Source organism: Notolepis coatsorum (assembly GCF_963971535.1).
Source record: "Notolepis coatsorum genome assembly, chromosome: 4".
In the NCBI taxonomy this organism is placed as follows: Eukaryota; Metazoa; Chordata; class Actinopteri; order Aulopiformes; family Paralepididae; genus Notolepis; species Notolepis coatsorum.
This window is the reverse complement of record NC_140168.1, coordinates 41,206,542-41,226,397: the sequence shown is the minus strand read 5'-3', so window position 1 is coordinate 41,226,397 and position 19,856 is coordinate 41,206,542. Positions and strand designations below refer to the sequence as shown.

The 19,856-nt window shown below is 45.6% G+C and overlaps 2 protein-coding genes across 4 annotated transcripts in view; both read left to right on the top strand.

The window, feature by feature from the left end:
- The first annotated feature begins 231 nt into the window (after positions 1-231).
- On the top strand, positions 232-5,542 carry pygo2 (pygopus homolog 2). Of its 2 annotated transcripts, XM_084311692.1 has the most exons (4): positions 232-382; positions 1,188-1,257; positions 1,889-1,938; positions 2,253-5,542. In XM_084311692.1, the coding sequence occupies exons 2-4, from the start codon at positions 1,200-1,202 to the stop codon at positions 3,891-3,893; spliced, it is 1,749 nt and encodes a 582-aa protein (XP_084167818.1). In that variant the 5' UTR covers positions 232-382; positions 1,188-1,199; the 3' UTR covers positions 3,894-5,542. The 2 variants fall into 2 exon arrangements, with proteins under 2 accessions (XP_084167818.1, XP_084167817.1); XM_084311691.1 differs by having other exon boundaries at positions 232-1,257.
- Positions 5,543-9,117: 3,575 nt separating this feature from the next.
- Positions 9,118-19,856, top strand: part of cgnb (cingulin b) — a 54,038-nt gene continuing 43,299 nt past the window's right edge. For both annotated transcript variants that reach the window (XM_084313113.1, XM_084313112.1), the window contains exons 1-4: positions 9,118-9,251; positions 13,714-14,937; positions 15,044-15,144; positions 15,254-15,323. In XM_084313113.1, coding sequence (XP_084169239.1) covers positions 13,744-14,937; positions 15,044-15,144; positions 15,254-15,323 — 1,365 coding nt within the window. In that variant the 5' untranslated portion in view covers positions 9,118-9,251; positions 13,714-13,743. The remainder of the gene's footprint in view (positions 9,252-13,713; positions 14,938-15,043; positions 15,145-15,253; positions 15,324-19,856) is intronic.

The window sequence follows — 19,856 nt, the reverse complement described above, 5'->3', positions numbered from 1 at the left end:
AGAACGACAAATATCCGCCGTTTTCATCAAACCGATAAATATAGTATATATAAATAAATAAACGACGTAGAAGAAATCTTACTTTTGGTGGCAATACATCCGAATTATCTTAATAATGTGTGACTGGTGTTTTTACGACCCCCCCTGTTTTTGCCCCGAGTTGTACTCGTCCATCGTGCGCGATCCCCCTGCTTGTCCCTCTTTGTCCGGTGGCGACAGCAGGCCATGACTAATATGGCACCATTTGCGTTTTTGTATGATTATTAGTTGTACGGTGGATCGAAACGGCAAGTAGACACCGTGTGTGGACTGGTTTACCGGCAATGACTCGCCAGAGAGTTTCAATTTAACGGACAGCAGAGCAAAGCGACGGAGAGAAAGGGTACAGTTTGCTTCCAAGAGAGTCTGCAAGCTGGGCTAATAGCTCTCTTCAGTAGCATCATGCTAACGTGAGCTAACAAGCTAACGGTAGCATAGTAGTAAACACCGAGTTCAGAGAGACCGGTTATTGTGTGTCTTGTGCAGCTTGGACTTAATAATAAAAAATTGTTTCAAATGGCCACATTGAATGTAGCTATAGGTAGCTCATGGTTTCGAATAACTATTCAAATGCTAACGTTACTCCCTATAACGATGTCAAGGCTCTCTAGCTAGCTAGCCACATTTGGGTAACGTGGCTAGCTAGTCAGCTAAAGCTAGTGACTCTCTAGCTAGTAGCTACAGCTAACGTAACACATCTGTTAGTGATCATCTCAGGGAGGAGGGGGAGTGGACGACTTGCTGGCAAACAAGCCAGGTAGCAAGCAATCCGTTTCATTCCGCTAGAAGAAGCTGACTTGCACCCAGGCTGCTCAATAACCCGATCCGATCACACAGCTTGCTAACGGTAGCTAGCTATCCTGTCAAAACTAACATCAATAACGTGAATTTGTTGACCAAACCCGGCGTGACAGACAGACAGCGTGGCTAAAGACTGCAGCTGTAAAGGAGAGTTTGCAGACCTGGGCTGGTGACATGACTAGTGAAAACACGTTGTTGTTAGTTATAATGTTGTGATGATTGCCACTCTGTCGACCTGAAGGCTGACTCCCACCGGCTCGGCTCCCAGTGACTTCAAGACCTCGTCATTTTTACACTTTTTTCCCCCCTTGCATATGAACGGTGACATGACACCACCACACCGACAGTCATATTAGCTAATGGCTGCCGAATCGGGGAGACTACTGGCCGGACAAGGTCAAGGAAAACGAGGCAAAGGTAGGAATAAAGTTCATCCATCTCCCCCCAATCAGATCGGAACCATCCATTACTGCGCTGCAATGGGCTGCACTGGTGCTGTTAGCAAAACCCTTCTCGCCTTCCCCATGTGTAAACCTCACGACTGTCTCCGGTGGTGGCTGTTTCCTCACAGAGTGGTACTGTGTGAACGGGGTTCATGTCTTTCTTGCTATCAATGTACCTTCAGCTCCGTTTCCCTCGTTCTCATGTCTCGTCTTTTCCTTGTCTCCCCCATTGACCCTACCTCCTTCTGCCTCTGTTTACGGTATCTCTCTCGTCTGGGTCATTTGGTCTGCCTGGGTCATTGGTTCTGCCCGAGTCAAGGCTTCATAACCTTGGTCATGGTAAATGCCTGGATGTTCAACATCTTGTCCTCCATGCCATGATGCCAGTCTATGTCCCATCATTGAATCCATCCCAACTGTTGGACTTTAAAAGAGAGGCCCTAGGTCTTAAAGCTGCTCCACTCTGTCACTAAGGGGTATTGGCCAATCCAAATGTTATGTTACACTAGACAGATGTGTGTAAAATGTTGCCGTGACTAACATTATATCCATCATCTTTTCCTCTTTTTTTTTTGTGGTCCCGCTTCTGTATTCCATCAATTCAGCTTCACAGATGAAGAGCCCAGAGAAGAAGAAGAGGAAATCCAACACTCAGGTAATTGTCGCCCTGGGGAGCGAGAACACATTCCTCCATAATGTAAACATGCTCTCCTTGTTTGACCTGAGACCATACAGACTGTAAGAATAGCTGTGGTCGCTATCCTCCAGTCTCTGCGCTGATGCCACGTCTTAACCGCTTTGTCGTGTGGCAGTGAAAGGGTTAACCTTCCGTATTGTCGCAGTGAAAGGGTTAACCGTTTGGTAGTGCGGCAGTGAAAGGGTTAACCGTCTGCAGTGTGATAGCACCTTCTGTAGTGTGGCAATGAAAGGGTTAACTTCACATGGAAATATCCTGTTCTTTTGTTTCAGGCGGCGGCGGGGTTCTCCCACCTGTCTGAGTTTGCGCCTCCTCCCACTCCTATGGTAGACCACCTGGTGGCCTCCAACCCATTCGACGATGACTTCGCGCCTCCGTCTCGACCCACTGGGCCCGTCGGTCCGGGAGGATCCCCGTTCATGCCCAGCCCGGGGGGCGGCGGCGGCGGCGGAGGAGGCGGTGGTTATGGAGGTGGAAGCAGGATGGGCGGAGGCATGGGCTTCATGGGAGGACCTGGAGGACCGGGCGGTGGCCAGCCTGTACGAAGGCCACCTTTTGGCCCTCCATCCAACACTGGACCGCACCACCAACTAGGCTTTGGGGGGATGCCAGGTTTTCCAGGTGGGGGTGGTGGAGGCGGGGGAGGTGGTGGGTTCCCCCCTGGGGGTCCCTCGCAATTTAACATGCCTCCCAATTTCAGCCCACCCATGCACCCTGGGCCAGGGTTCAACCCCATGCTGTCTCCCGGAGGTATGGGAGGGGGAGGGGGGCCTCCCCACCCTCGTTTTGGCATGCAGCAGCAGCAGCATGGACAGGGTGGACACCCCTTCAACAGCCCTCCATTACCTGGTGGTGGAGGCCCCAGGGGTCCCCCACATGGCCCCATGAATCCCATGGGGGGAATGCCTCCTGGGATGAACATGATGGGTGGCATGGGAGGAGGCCCTGGAGGAAACATGGGGGGAGGGCTGCCAGGTATGCCTCCTCAAGGACAGTTTCCCCCTTCACAAGATGGTCCCTACCCTGGTCCCAGTCCCCCAGGACCAGGGAGTGAGGAGGGGAAGAACTTTGGTGCAGGGGGGCCCCAGCCCGGGCCTCCTCAACAACAGCAGCAGCAGCCCAACCTAAATCCCAATGGCCCCCCTCCTAATAACAGTGCCCCTCCTCCCAACTCTGGCCCTCCTCAGCCTGGGACAGGCTTCCCCGGCCATCCTGATGTCCAGCAGCCCAACCCCAACACACCTGGCCAGCCTTCCTCTGTACCGCCCCAGCCCAATCCTAACTCTTCACCCACTGGTCCCCTGAATGGATCAGGCCAACCCCAGCACCCGCCACCCAATCAGCTCCAGCCACCCAACAATGCCCCCAACTCAAACAATCCATCCCAGCAGCAACAGCAGCCCACTCCACCTAACTCTGTCCCTGGCCCCACCCCTTACAACCAGCAGAACAACACTCCCGGCACTGGTGGTCCCATGCCCAATGCTCCTCCCAATTCGGCACAGAACAACATGACCAACAACAACGGAGGCAACACCCCTGGCAGCAACCCCAACCCACCCTCTAACTCCACCCCCACCCCCAACACTCACTCCCCGCTGCCTCCCGGCCCCGCCGCCCCCTCCACCGGCCCGGGCTCCGGCCCCGGCAAGCTGGGTGGCCCCGGTATGGTCTTCCCCTGTGGCTTTTGCATGGCGGAGGTGCACGACGACCAGGACGCTATCCTGTGCGAGGCCTCGTGCCAACGCTGGTTTCACCGCGACTGCACGGGCCTCACGGAACCGGCCTACGGGCTGCTGACCCGTGAGAGCGCCGCCGTCTGGGCCTGTGACTTCTGCCTCAAGACCAAGGAGATCCAGGCCGTGTACGTCCGGCAGGGCCTGGGCCAGCTGGTGGCTGCTAACGAGGGTTAAACGAGCAACAACGGTGTAGGAATGAGAGGCGGAGAGACATTGACCGCTCTGATTGAACTGAATGACTTGTGTCCCGTCAGCTATCTGCCCACTTCTCTCTTGATGAGCCCTTTACTTGCCTGATGATACAGAAAACACACGCATCCACATTCATGCTTATATAATGGCACTTTCAGTGACTTTAATCAATTGATCCCCCCCCCCCCCCCCCCCCAATCACATGATGAATGTTAACCCCCCACCCTTTTTTTTTTGTTCCCGACGTGCACGACATCCGGCCTGCCGACCAGCCAAGCACTGACGCCAACACACTACCTCACACACTTTGTGACTGACTGGCACTGACGCTCCGCACTGACACGATCCAACTGCGACTCCACTCGCCCCCAGATGAGCATGTGACGGCGTTTCTTAACATGCGTCGGGGGAAATTCATACAATCTTAATGCGCCGTCACTTCCCTCCACAACACTGTATCGGTACACTGACGCAAACCTTGGATACTTTTATGAATGCTTAAGGCTATAAATGAAATCAGATAATGTCGTATGGAGTGGTGCTCTCCGTGGAAAACAGTCACTGAGGGAGTGCTCAAAAGTCGTAAGACGCGCTGAATTTTTTAAAAGAAATTCTGAACAAAGGGATATTTACTTCTGCCTTTAACTGCAGTTGAGTGAAAGAGGAATGGAATTATAGATTGTGATGTATCGCAGTGTCAAAATCTCACTTCAGTCTATCAACATATCATCGGGAGTACTCTGACAATTGCCACCATTACACGCACACACTTTCCTACACTATCATTTTAGTCTGCTGATGAATCCAAAGGAAATCCAGGCCCGTTCTTTGATGTACAACACAGACTACACCCGACCTCGACAGGGGAAATGCGCTACAGAAATGTGTGTGTAAATATTAAGGCTGAACATTTACGCAGAACTCGCCTCCGTCCCTTGAGGGAAATGCTGGAGAGTCGACCAATGAACGATGACGGTGACAAAAAAAAGAAAACGAGTTGAACTTTTAAGTGTCTTGGTTCTAGTCAGTGGGACATGTTTGTTTTTATACATTGATTGAATCAACCATTTTTTTTTATCTTCACTTTACACATGAGTTGTGACATCAGTGCTGTTGGATGGTGTTGGCATAGCAAGTAGTGACATCATGTCATATCAGTTATGCGTAGACTTTTCTTTTTCTTTTCTTTTTTTAGGGGGTGCATGTGAACCAATGCAGTAACTTTGTCTGATCTGTTTCTGTATTTTTTTTGTCTCTGTGCTAGAGGCCTTGAAGTAGACCAAATAACTAAAGAGCGAAAAAAAATTAATAATATCCATTTTCACATTTCTGTTAGCGCGGAAGGTGTTTATAACGTTTTTCCTTTTTCTTTTTCTCTTATGTCCCAAGTTGCCTTTTATTCTCAGCCGTTCCCTTTTTTTCTTTTTTTTTTCTACTGGTGTCTGTGCTGTTCAATGTGCTACGCTCTGGCGCCTACTGCTGGACTACAGGAACCAGCGAGCCCCACACAGGCTTGGGAAAGGGGAAGGTACTGAACTCTGAAGTAAAGAGAAGTTTGTTTTTTTGTACTTGTCCTTGTCTGTTTGGTTTTTTTGTTGGTAACTGTTGTATTAAAAATGGAGTTTGGTAAACCCGCTGAAATGGCCACACTAATGTAGTTTCTTTGTTTTGGTTAGTTACTCCCATCAACCGTTATCGTCGTCATACTCTTCTTGATAGTGGTTGCAATTGAGATTAGGCGCTACCGTAATCGAACTGCCTTGTTACGCTAGTGATTTATTGACCTAAATGACAACATTGTTGGCTCACTATCGTGATATGCAGGTACTCCGACATAACTTGTTTGAGTCACAGTGCAACAAGAATACACCTTAGCATCATCGCCCTTGCAGTCGTCATAATAATAATAATACAATGTATTTGTATAGCACCTAGAATTGCAGCCCAAAGTGCTTCACAGCAGTGATTTAGACATAAAATAGACATGGGTAACATTTGCATAATTTCTATTTAAAACACTTATAGGTTGATGACATTACAATCTATAAAAGACAACTGGCAGGTTTCTGACTTATTGGTTATGATATATCTCTGACGTAAAAATATATAAACGACTTAGGTTTCTGACCAAATAAAAGCAATGCAAAATGTGTATAAAATATGATTGATTGATTGAAAACTTTATTAACAGATTGCAGAATGGGTACAATGCAGTACAGCTCAATACACAAATATTAAGGGGATGCAGACCAGAGAAAGACTTTCGTCTTGTTTACATCAGGGTCCTCCATTTTCAATTCATCAGGGACAATTCATCAAATAGACAATAAGAGGAGTGTAAAAAAAGTAGACGGAATAAAAGTAGTGCAATAAAATAGTAATCAGTTACATAAATAGTCAGTAAAATAGTGCAGTGCAATAAAAATAACTCATCTGCAGTACAACAATCCCAGTCATGATGCAATGAGTCCAAGCAGCAGGGTGTAAAAGGCTAGGTCAAGAGGTACGTTTTTAAGCTGATTTTGTAATCCTATTGCTAGGTTATGTCGACTAGTACATACGTAGGCTTGGATTGCTTACTGTGACGGGATGCACCAATATGAACATTTTGGTTGATACTGCCAATCGTTTTTTTTGTTCCGGCAGATAACTGATATTTATCAATATTATTTGGGTCTCTATACAAAAGTCCCTACAGCAATCCAATACTGAAAGACATGAAAACACTTTAAAAGTGTTATTTTTGTTTCTGCTGTATTTCAGTGCTGTTGTGCGTGTGCATGTACCCAAACAAAAGCAATGTGGCCAAAATAGCTACAGAGAAATAATCATAGGTTGTTCACATCTGCCCAGTTATGCTCATTAGACTGATGCTGCTGATAAAAATACTATCATCTAATACTGATATGTTCACCCAAATATTGCTCATCACACCAATGCCAATAAATAAGTCGCTATCATCGGCCTATACTGATATCGTCGACAAATTATGTCATGCATCCCTAACATAAAAGATGGATATAAGATCATAAAATGGTGAAAATTGATATAGCACTTTACAATTTGTTACTCACATTTTACCCATTCACACACCGACGGCAGAGGCGACCATGAATGGTGCCAACCTGTGCATCGGGAACAATTAGGGGTTAAGTGTCTTGCTCAAGGACACTTCGACACGCTACCCAGGAGGAGCGGGAATTGAACTGGGAACCTCCGGATTACCAGGTGACTGCTCTACCTCCTGAGCTACTGTCACCCCCAAATCATCCTGTACTTAGAAATCTTAGTATGTCTCTCCTATAGATATGACATAATGAGGCAACTTTTATTCAAAAATAGATGTCACAATTGTGCGTACCCTTCATGTATAACTTGTGTTGACAATGAGACACATGGTACATTATTCCTTTAAAATATTCTGTCAACCCTCCCCCCATGGATCAGATTAGCCTGGATTTACATCTTGTATTTGGATTAAGTAAATCTATCAAGAGGACCATCGCTGTTCTGCCACTATGCTTTAAAGGAACACGCCAACATTATGGGAAATCTTCTCCAGAGTCAGACAAGAATATAGATACCAATTTCCTCTCTGCTTCAGTAGAAAGCTGTCCAGCCGCAAGCTTGCTTAGTTTAGCACTCAGGGAGAGGTGTTTTTGGCTAACAGTTAAGATAATCGTTGGATAGCTTTCTACTGAACCCACAGAGAGGAATTGGTTTATATCTTCTTGTCTGACTGGAGAAGACTGTAATGTCGCTGTGTTCCTTTAAGATGATTTACTTGAGGGTACGTTTTCATCAATCTATTTCTCCTTTTACATCCCCCTTTAAGGCCAGCAGACTCCAGGAAGTCATTGAACGCTAAGGATTTGCAACCAAATATTAAATATATGATGACTTAAGTAACTTAACTTCATGTGAATTTAACTATTAAATGTGTTTCACTAAAATGGAGAGACTGTGTAAACTGGCTATAATTCCTATACGTGGTTCCCCATATATGGGTGTAAACATCCTCAAATTAAAACTTAAATAGTCATTGTTTCATTTCAAATCCAATGTGCTGCCTGGAGTACAGAGCCAAATAAATAAAAACCACCAAAAGTTAAGCCACTTGTTTTAACCAGGCATGCGTTGTTCATGGCACGGGGTACCACTCAGTGGTACCTCACTGAGTATTAAAGATTTGAGCAGAAGCGCGTGCACGCACATGCACGCGCTCGCGAGAACGCGCTGCGCTCGGCTCGGATCGTTGTGTTTACCTGCGGCGCTACCTCGCATTATCATAACAATAGCCGCTATAGGCTGGTGTCTTCAACCAGTCTGGGACTCTTTGTGATGTAAATATGGAACGTCCCAAGTTGCCGCTGCCCACAGAGTGCACCGCCGTCCAAAGGTGAACGACGGCGAACGAAGGGCCAAATCAAAACAGCCGTCAATTCCGAATTGACAACTGTTTTGATTCAACCCCCCACCCACCACCACTCACCCCCGGACAACAACACACTCTGCAAACAGCAGCAACCCGGGACATTCCATATCTACATCACAAACTTCGGGACTGAGTAGATAATTAATTAATCTTCTCTTTATTTTTATTATTTATATTAAAACTGAATCAAACCATAAACAAGGTTGCCTGTTGGGATGTTAGATCCTAATGTGAAAAACTGATTTTATATGTCTGCACTTTATGTGCTCATTTTATGCCTGTCTTAATTCTGTTGTGAAGCACTTTGAGCTGCAGTTTCTGTATGAAAGGCTATACAAACAAAGTATTATTGTGCGCGAGGGAACATATGCGCATGCGCGCGGGGCCGCGCGTGCGTGTGCACGCGCACGTGCGCGCGACGTCATTATCCTGCGTGGCGGCTCAGCCCATAATAACAACGCAACGCTGGTTTTAACAACATATAGTTAAAACTTCTTACAAGTGATTTACAAAGCAAACAAAAAGATACAATTTTGGGAATATTGGCTTATAAATGTCAGATGCACGTATGTATGTTAATATTTCAATATCGACTGCAGATGAGCGGGTATTTAATAGGGAAGTTTAGAAATAATCAACCCCCTTCAGAATGGGATAAAAAAGGAGCGCACAGAAGGCACCGCCTCTCATCATGTCACCCGCCAATGGAGTGGGTCCTGAGGCGGGACAACGCTTATCCCATGTCCTGGCAACAGGTTGCTCTAATAGCGAGGAGGGTAAATCTCACGTCCCCGGTCCATTGAGAAAGATCTGTTTATTCTTCTATCACTGTGGAGAGCCGCTACTATCAGACTTGAGTCATACGGTGTGAAATATCTAACCATCTGATTTACACCAGCCTGCAGGTAGGATATGGTAGAATAACGCGTTAGTTTTTTAGAGACAACTGCTTATTGGTTTACTTTATGACCGTCTGTCGATGTAATAAGGTGGATGGTGGTTTACGCACCACGGGATTGTTTGTGCGTATTCTCTGCATTTCGTTTTGCTGAGCGAGCGTTTCTTATATTTGGATAAGCAGAGAGAACACCTGTGGCTTTGTGTGGTGCGTTGGCAGCCGTCTTCCTATACTCAGCCTTTCCTGCTCACAATAATAACCTAAACGTCCGACGGACAAACCAATCGCCTGTTGTTTATTATAGGCCCGTTTTAATGACTCTGATGCACCGTTTACTTCAGAGCCGACCGAGAGCCCATACATCCTGTAATTGGATCGGACTACTGTGCGTAAAACGGATGAGTGTCCAACTATATAGCATGTAGGCTAACATATATATATAATGCGCGAGAATCTCCGTGTCTTATCATGTATAGTGTCTGTCATATATATATAATGTTCTGGTTAACCATTATCACCGCTGCGCTCCTGGTCCGGTTTCGACTCAACAACACACCGATACTGGCTGACCGGCTGGGTGGGTGTGACGCAACGGAGTCAGGACTCAGGAGGAGAGACAGGTGCCTGGCCTACTCTTCCAGTGTCTGCTGTGTGTCATTATTACTTTGACCGGCCACATCACTACATCAGCCTTTTGAATTTCATGGATATGTTGGATAGAAACTTCCAAGTTTTGTATAAGTCCATGCACGGATCAAGCAATCTATTTGTGAAGTCTGTAAACTGTGCCATGGTTGCATTTTTGCATCGTCTGGTTTACAGATCTTTGTAGCAGCCCCTGGGTTGTAGTAGGCTACTACACAAGGTCGGCTTTGGTATGAAAACAAGATAAGCCAAGCCCCGTATGATATCCTGACCAACAATTAGGTTCCGGCTGATATGAGCTATGATTGTTGATCTGGGATTTTATACTCTGAACAAACTGAGCTACTTAAACAAGCCTGACCTAAAAACTAATGCCCTGGGGCACACATATTGTAGGCTTTAGTATTGTGTGTATGAGTAAACAAGGCCCCCAATGACCTGCCACAATGTTGTTGTTGTTGTTGTTGTTGTACACAGAGCCTCCTCTGTACACTATCCTACACACACCCTAACTCGTATAGCCTCTTATATCTGATAGCAATACTGGCTAAAAGAGTCAATGGCCCACACCATGGCTAGTGAAACACCCTGCCCAAAATCGAATTCCAATAACAATGCAATGAGTTAGGTTCAGTATCAAAGGCACTTGCTTCGTTCAGTTAAAGGGGCACTTAACCAAAAACAATGCTGATTTATTTTGCACATAATCTCTCACACATCCGAAAACTTTAAACATGTTTTTGCACACATTCATTCAGTTTGACAGTTATTGAGAGTAAACTAGTTTGAATATGGTCACCAGTGATGTCATCAGGGGCATTGAATCCATGTGTCCTGTTAATTACAGCTCCATGAAATGACTTGGATGAAAAAATAGCAATACCATCATGTCTTATAGGGACTGCTACCTTATCATTTCATGGAGCTGTAATAGAAGTGAGATTGTGTGCCAAACAAGCATTGTTATTTGGTGAAGTGGCCCTTTAAGAATTCAAGGGCAAGACTGAGAGGAAGAGGAATGATGGAGAGAAAGGACTATCATGAATGGGCAGAGAAAAAGGAGAAGTAGAGGGGTGGAGAGTGAGGGAAGAGTAATGGCAGATAGTCTTGTTCGGTGACATTCCTCTCTGCATGTTGACACAGCCATTCCTTGTGACAAGAGGGTTTGTCAGGAAGAACAAGGCTAAGTGGGCTACTTGTCACAGAGTACGTCTCAGCTACCGTCGACTGAAACTAGTGAAGATGTGACCTAAATGAACCCTTACTGGATTTATGGCCACGGTACAACAAACCACACGGCCAGCCATGCTTTTTCCAGTATAGTGCATCAGCACTAACTGATTTTATTTCATCATTGCTTGAGTGTCTTAAAAGTCGACTTGTATGTTTTTATTTGATCATTGATTGAGTGTATTATATGTCGACTTGTATGTTTTTATTTTATCATTGCTCGAGTGTCTTAAAAGTCGACTTGTATGTTTTTCGTACCACCTTCTAATGGGCTTTTACATATTCTAGAATTAATATTTTATATGCATATATACATTTTTGCTTCTTTTTTAACCTTTATTATTGCACTGCTTTGGGAGTAAGAGCATTTCGTTTTTTGTATTATGTATGGAAGAACACAAAGAAATGACGATAAACTAAATCTTGAACCTTGTGTTTTAGACGAGGGCAATGCAGTTACTTTGGATGGAAGTATTAAGCTTGTGTCCTCTCGTGTAGAAAGTTGGTCCCACTAACCGACATTCAACAGGGGCAGACGGTCCAGCTCCCCTCAGAGCTCAATCCCTCCCATTCATTCATTTAGATGCTGTTGGCCCCAGTATTCCTCAATTGTACAGTTTTCATAATCCCCTCCTTCTTAAACCAATTCAAACCACACAGAGCATTTAGTGTAAAAGGTATGTCTGGAATTCTGAGAATGTTTTTTTTTTTTAAGGTAGAAGAACAATGGCTGTCTTTGACTGGTTCGTCACTCTAACCTAATGGCTGGGCCAAGGTGTTGCCTGTTGTTACACTGTAACCCAGGAGTTATTGAGACCTAGTTACTGTTTAATGACCTCTTGGTTCATCAGTTAATCGGAGCCAGACCCTCTCTGACTGCTGAAGGTATGCACAACTCAAGCAAATGAGAGGGGGGGCGAATGCGTTTGACCTCTGTAACCCGAAACTAGCAAGACTGAGGTCTGAAATATGAGCATATCATAGTGTGTGTGTTTTGTGTGCATGTGGTCAGCACGCAAGAGAGTGGCCTTTTTTGTGTTGTAAATCTCTCATGTGTTTACAATGTGACCAACAGTCCCTGCATAACACAAGCACTTTGTGTTATGATAATAACACATTAGACAGTAATTACCTGTGGCCTACAGCTACTTCTTCTTGTCACGAGTGGCTTCTATTGTTTGGGACATGGAGAGACACAGTGTTTACACTGTGTTCAATAATCACTCAGTTGTAGACATTCACAGACATAAACTTTGAAGTGAAGCAATGAAGCATCATCAGCCAACGAGATGCAGATACCCGAGCGGGCCGAGCCCCATTTCACCAGTTGGGTAGTGTAGGGTAGGTGTGTGCGTATGAGCACACGCTCTGGAGTAAATGAGTGTGTGTGCATGCAGAGCTCAAAGTAAACACCCTCCGCCTGAGTGAGTTTACTCTGAAGTCTGGGGAGACGATGGAGATAGTTTTGGTGGGGGCCCATTCCTAACATAGCCCCTAGTGTTTCATGCTCCAGAGGGCCTGGACAATAGGAGGAGTATTCACCTTTCCACAGTGCTCAAAGTCAAGCCCTTTTTCACGGGGGGGGTAGAAGTTGAAGACTTTCAGATTGTATGCTACACTCACTGACCCAGAATGTGGTTCACTGTGTTCAATTTATTCCAGCGCACAAACGTGTTCATTGTTGTCGCCGTAATAATAACACACGAAATAACGCAACTGAATTGCTTAATTATGTCAAAGCTAGTGGTTTGAGCCATGTCTTGATCATGTTAATGTAGGGCATGTGTTGCCAGTGCCACCCCACTAACATAGGCCTACATGACACCTATTACCAACATGGTAATGTGTACAAACACGTCTGCCCAGCTCATGTACAGAACCATCTCTCTCTCTCACACACACACACACACACTCACTCACTCACTCACTCACTCTCAAAATGTAGGCCTAAACCTCCTGCACAAAGAGGTTGTTGCCCCACTGGCATATTTAGCTTGACATGAATACCTCCTGAGAGAGAAGCCACTTTGCCTGTTGGGCTGATGATGATGACGATGATAAGAGTGTGATCAAGGTATATCATGTTATCTGTGAATTATACTTTGACTCCACCTGGGGAATAGTTTGAAAAGAGCACACACTGAAGAAGACAGGGAATACAGGAGGGCGGACATTCAACATGTTAAGTTAGTCAGTAATGGAATGTAGATAATGAAGGTCACATGCAAAGCCTGGCAGCAGCATCGGTGAGGAGAGAAAAACAGTTGAAGGCAAATCTTATCAGAGCAACGGCTAGATACCGGGTCAGTGACGAGTTCCTACTCTCTGAGTCTGCATTGTGGCTTGCTATTGAATGAATAAGAAGGGTGCTGAGCACTGATGATGACCAACTGTGTGAGAAGGGTGCTGAGCACTGATGATGACCAATTGTGTGAGAAGGGTGCTGAGCACTGATGATGACCAACTGTGTGAAAAGGGTGCTGAGCACTGATGACGACTAACTGTCAGTTTCCATGTGTGCACTGTCTTCATAACTTGTTTCAGTGATTCGGCTAATTCAAATGTTGGCCTTTCTCTCTGCCCCATCTACGCAGGTCTCCTGTGGACAACTCCAGGAAGGAGACATGAGTTCTCTCTCCACAGACAAGAAGCCACTTGTGGACTACGGCGTTCAGATCCGCTTCATCAAGGATCTCCATGACACGGGCGGAGGTTATGCCGAGAAGACCAGAGGAGGCAACAATGCTACTCCCCCTTCCAATAAGTACGGGGTGGCGGTACGAGTTCAGGGCATCTCCGGGCAGCCCTATGTGGTCCTGAAAGACGGAGAGAAAGGCGACTCATACGGTGTCCAGCTGAAGAGCCATCCCCATCCTCCAACCCCCACTTCCTCGCCCTACAACAGCCTGTCCAAAAGCAGGATAGCAACGGCACTCCCAAACCCCTATGGCCCGGCTGGAAACGTGGCAAGCTCCCCTGTTTTGACACCAGAGGATGAAGGCGGGGAGGCTTTTGGGAGCCCCTTTAAGAGACCTCCTGGGGACGGGCAAGCGGGGGGCCAAGGGGAGGGCGAGGGTGGGACCCGGAGAGAAGGGCAGGAGGAGAGGTTGAAAGCTGAACTCCCTCCCAAAGTGGCAGCAGCCAATGGTGTGGAGAAAAAGGAGAGAGGGTGGGCCAATGGGGGGGAGTTTAATGAGGCAGGCCTGAAGCCTGTCAGTGTGAATGGGGTTGGATCCAAAGGCCTGAAGCCTGTCAGTGTGAATGGGTTTGTGTCCAAAGTGCGGAAGCCAATTGGTGGAGGTTTCAGTGCATCGCTGGGAAGATATGCCGGGAAAAAACTCATCCTGAACTCTTTCCCGGAGCCTTTCCCCGAACCCCCTCCTCCATGCCCCATTGAGGAAGAGCCTGTTCTGGCAATAGACACTAACTCATTGGCACCCATCAACAAGCTCATCAGCAAGTTCAACATCAGCACACCAGGCAGTACCCCACAGACCAGAGGTCGCTCTGGAGCGAGGCAGCGCCTCAAGTTTGATGAACGCAATCGGTCCAGAAGTCTGGATGCTCGAAAAGACGCTTGGCCCGAAGACTCCCCTCCCCCTCCTCCTTCTCCGACTCTAAACCCCTACGCCGCTCCGCTTTCTCCCTTCTCCACCTCCACCACTTCTTCCACGTCATCCGCCCCATCGAGTAGTAGCTTGGGAAGTAGCACCGCTTCCATTGCCAAGGCGATGGCACTCTCTGCCCCTAAGCCGAGCTTTAAATCACCAGGGAAGTTTGTTGCCAAGGACACTCCTCCAGCCATAGCAAAAAAGCCTGTAGGTATCATAACAGTTACGAGAAGGAAGCTTGTCTTCTATCATCTCTTGGTAATAATTAGTCCATGTGTATATTTTGTACCTCATATGTTCTTTCTCATTGAAGGATATACCTCCCCCGCTGAGGAACCAAGGTCACAGTGCAGAGGTCATCAATGGAGAGGAAGCACAAGCCAAACAAGCAATCTACAACATCCTCAAAGAGGGGTAAATTAACCTACACTGAAACATGAGCACAACACATCCATGTATTGAAGCAATGGATGTTCCTATGACCCCAAAAGGCCAATTATTTGTGTTCATCTTTCCTCATTAGGAACAGTGAGAGTGATGCATCCATCAAAAGGAAGGTCAACCTTGTCTATGAGATGACCAGCAGTGTTAAGGTATGAAGCCCATATGTATCAAGCATCTCAGAGAAGCAGTAAGCTGCTGATCCAAAATCACTTCCGTCTTTCAGATCGTAATGACTGAAATAGTCAAAGAGACCTAATAACTAATATTAGATGAATGCCCACGGGAATAGATGTGTTTGAGCCAATCAGCAACACCTGCTGAAACATCTTACTGAGTCATTCCTCAAGCTACTGTAAGCTGCAAAATAATTATAGCTGGGCTCAATGGAGAATCCACGGTAAAAAAAAAATGTTTGAAAGAAGAAATGTCTGGATGTCGGCATGGCTGGATGTAATTTTACAACATCAGCATGGCTGGATGTCATTTTACAACATTTTATGGCTAGCCATATCACTGAAGAAGGACATTGTCCGAAACATGTCTGCTATTTATTCAGGCTGCCATTAAAAAACATTGAACCTGTGAGTGCTGGTCCGGCTACCCTGCTTTTTGATATACAACATCAGCATGACCGGATCTAATTTTACAACATCATCAGCATCAAATTTTACCACCTCAGCATTTCTCAATTCTGATTTATTGCTGAAATCAGATTTTTTTGTTTGGCTGTTCATATCATTATTTTAATGTAGCCAATATCAGATTCCAGTGTGAACTGATTGCGCTCCTGAACTGCCTCACAAATACACAATTGCATACACAAATGAACAATAATGATGATGGACGTAAACATGGAGGACACTGAAGTTTATGGTTTAATTCACAAGTTGAATGCAGTGGAGGCCAGCTAATTAAAACAAGATTCCATGTGATTTGTGTTGTTCACACTGATCTGAGTCATATATGAGTAAAACTATTTAGGCGTTTCGCCTGCAGTGTGTGAATGTAGCCTTTTACTTGTTACAACGTAACCTTGGGCATTGAACGATTGTTCATATTGCTATCACGGCTAACAAATGTGAAGATATTGTACACGGCTCCATTATTCCGGTTGGGAGTTTTTTGTTGTTGCTTTTTTGCCAAAGTGAAGCACCCTCACTCTGGCCTCTGACATCGCCAGGAGCTCTGAGGACGGGTCTCTTCTTAACAGCACAGTTCATGTGATGAGAGGAACAGCTGGTTGTGAGGATAGGAGACGCTATATCAAGTTCCTCTGTCTCCAAGGGTTCTCGTCTGGCAGGCCAGAAAAATGCAAATATTAAATCAAGTGCCATGCTGAGTATTTTACATCATGTGGTCTGTTTTGGCTCCATCCCTGCTCCTCGGTGCTGCACTGTCACCTCATGAAAATAGATTGAGTTACTTTGCACGTTGCATCCTTTGAGTCCTTTTGGTTTTTGGGAAGTTAAAACACAGACACGTACTGTATAGTCCCCAACTGGCACACAGACACAAGGAAGAAGCCACAGCATAACATTCAATAAACTATGGAGGATAAATACACAGTAAAGTCAACAATTATTTACACGTGGTCCTCTTTGGCTACCGGCAAGACGGGCAAGCCAAGAACATAATATGAGGTGGCAACAATAAATTCAACGTTTACTGCTCCAGTGTAAGCAAAGCATTTCAATTTAGTCCTAAATCAAAAACATTTAGTTCACATTAGTGTCACTGGCTCTGGTCCTGTGGTCATGAGAGTCACCAACCCATACCCTCTGAAATATTTAGGTGCAGAGTCCAAAAAAAGATGCAATGAACTTGAACTTGAAATGCTTTGGACCAGAGCCCCTGCCAGTGTCTTCAGGGTAGCTATATCTAGGTTTGATTTAGTTTGATTTCCTGGCTAAAAACCTGGTTTTGAACACTTTCTAAAACATGCCATTTCATCACCAGACATGACACTGTCAAGCTTACAGCCCAGGTCGTTTACTGTTTATTTAGCAGTTATTATAGACCCTTGGGCTGAGATATTAAAGCCGGGAGAAGTTCTTATTAGAATTGATTGTTTCTGTTTTGCTCAGGTGTGTGGACAATTTGTTGTCTGTCAACCAGCCATTGATGTTTTTGAGTTCTGAACTAAGAATGTTTTCAACAATTGCCTTGTCTGAGTGAGAAACAAGCAATGCAGAATCATCTGCTTAAAGATAACTGACAGGTGCATGCTAATCTAATGCTGTTGATATAAAGAAGGCATAAAAGCGGCGTCAGCACACTGCCCTGGGGTACTCTACAGTAATTGGGTCCCAGCAAACTACCCTGGGGTACTCCACAGTGATTCTCTGATAGGGTCTCATTAACATCAACAAACTGGTCTCATTAACACTAACAAACTGGTCTTGTTCTGAGAGATAAGATTTCATCCATTCAAGAGTCAAATGATTGAAAACCACAGCCCTCAGTTTGAACAGCAAAATGTTGCGAAACAGTTAGCAAAGTCTGCATAATTTTGCATAGATCTATATAATGCTTTATTATTCCTTTCTGTCCTCTCCCTTCATTATATATGCACATAATAGTGGCATTGCATTTAAAAGCCTCTAAAACTGGCATAAAAATTGTAAAATGTATATATAAATATAATATCAAACCTGAGTGTCATATTAAGCATCCACCAACATTTCAATAAAAAAATTGTATAAGTATTATAACACCCAGCTCAAAAACAGCTAATTTAGCTGCCCAATTCAAACCCAATATCAGGAATGTTTACAAAAAGCAAAAACCTAATGACAATCTTTCGAATTTGGATTGAAACTAATTAATTTTATACCTTTTTATATGCTTACTATTGTGTACATGAGATCATAAGATTTTATAGTTAGAATGTTATTGTGGATTTGGGTTTTCAGGGGCTCTTATGCATAACGCTCTGTATTAGTGACCATATCTGCCTGTAAAGCATTCGGCTGCCTGGTCTCTTGGCAACAGTGCACCTGCAGAGGAAAGGCTGATTATGTGTTTAGGGCTCAGTCATTGAGATCCATCAATAATTGAGTTGGACTGGAACCCTGCACCGGCTGGAGGCTGGCAGGTTGGCTGGGACGCCTGCTCCTCTGTGGGGTCTTGTTATACCGCGTATTGCATGGTATCCATGGTACCAGTGCTGTAGTCGAGTCACTAAATCTCGAGTCCGAGTCGAGTCTCGAGTCCCCAGTGTTAGAGTCCGAGTCACCAAAGAAGAGACCGAGTCGAGTCCCCATTACCCGAGTCTAAGTCATCAAGGTTGAGTCCACTCCACTCTGGCAATCAGAGAGCTGACATACACAAATGCACTAGCCATCAATATCTTATGCCAAATCTTATGACATTTTTTTTTTTTTTTATAAAATAAATATTTATCAATTAACAAGTCTTAAGTCCTCGTCTGCACCATCCGAGTGTGAATGCAGTCGATGCTCGAGTCCAAGTCATGAGTCCTGAAAATCAGTCCAGGACTCTGAGTCGAGTACTACAACACTGCATGGTACATGGTCCTGTCTGTCTTTGCTCACCGCTCACTAGTAGCTTGGTCATCGAGGGGTGGTCATTTCAGTCTGGTAGTACAAGTACTGAAATACTGAAGCTAGCAGTCGGATGGAGGTTTTCTGGCTTTGTTTTTCCCCCCAAAGCTATCTTTCACAGTTTAAGGACCTAAACCAAAATACCACACTTGTTTATAGCAACACAACATGAAAAGCAGAGTCGGATGAAAGTGTGTTCATACCAAGGGACTTGCCCTCGCTGTGTGGTTTGTGTTCAACGTTGTTACGGTGCTTCTTCTTGTACATACTGTTCTTCAAAGCATCGTAGTGTACGTATGAGTGTGGTGTTCCTCTGCTATCTCTCCGAGGTGCCTCAGGTTTCTTTTGGCTGCTCTGTCAGTGGGAGACGTGTTGAGAGGCTTTTGGACTGATGCACACACACAGTATAACATTGCCCCTCCTGGTTACTGACTGAACCCATTCTGGTGTTTTGGGTTACCTGAGGCTATGGCAGGTGGAGCTTTGTGTGGGTCAAAACAGCTTTTGCGTGTGTTTGTTTGTGTGTGTGTCTTTAGTCAACTGCCTCCATGCCATAAACCTGGATGTCAACCAAACTTATTTAAACTTAACAGCAAAAAGACAGAGGAGCTCATGGTTGTGGCCCCCAAGGCACTGCTCCGGAAGGTTGGAGATCTCCTCCTCCACGTTGATGGCTGTTCCATCTCCCCGTCTCTCGAAATCCGTAACCTGGGCGTCACCCTCGACTCCACACTTTCATTTCACTCCCACATCAAATCCGTTACCAAGTCTGCCTTCTACCACCTCAAAAACATCTCCCGTCTCCGTCTCACTCCCAGATTCTGTGGCTGAGATCCTGATCCACTCATTTATCACTTCCCGGTTGGACTACTGCAATGGAGTCCTGTTCGGGGTAGTGGGTACCCAGCTAAGCCCTGGACAGGCTCCAGTATGTACAGAACTCAGCTGCCAGGGTTCTCACTCACACCAAGCCCTGGCAGCACATCACCCCCACCCTCATCCACCTCCACTGGCTCCCAGTCAAGTTCCGGATATCCTTCAAACTCCTGCTCCTCACCTACAAGTCCCTCCATGCCCTCGCCCCCCGATACCCGTCTGATCTCCTCCACCAGCACACTC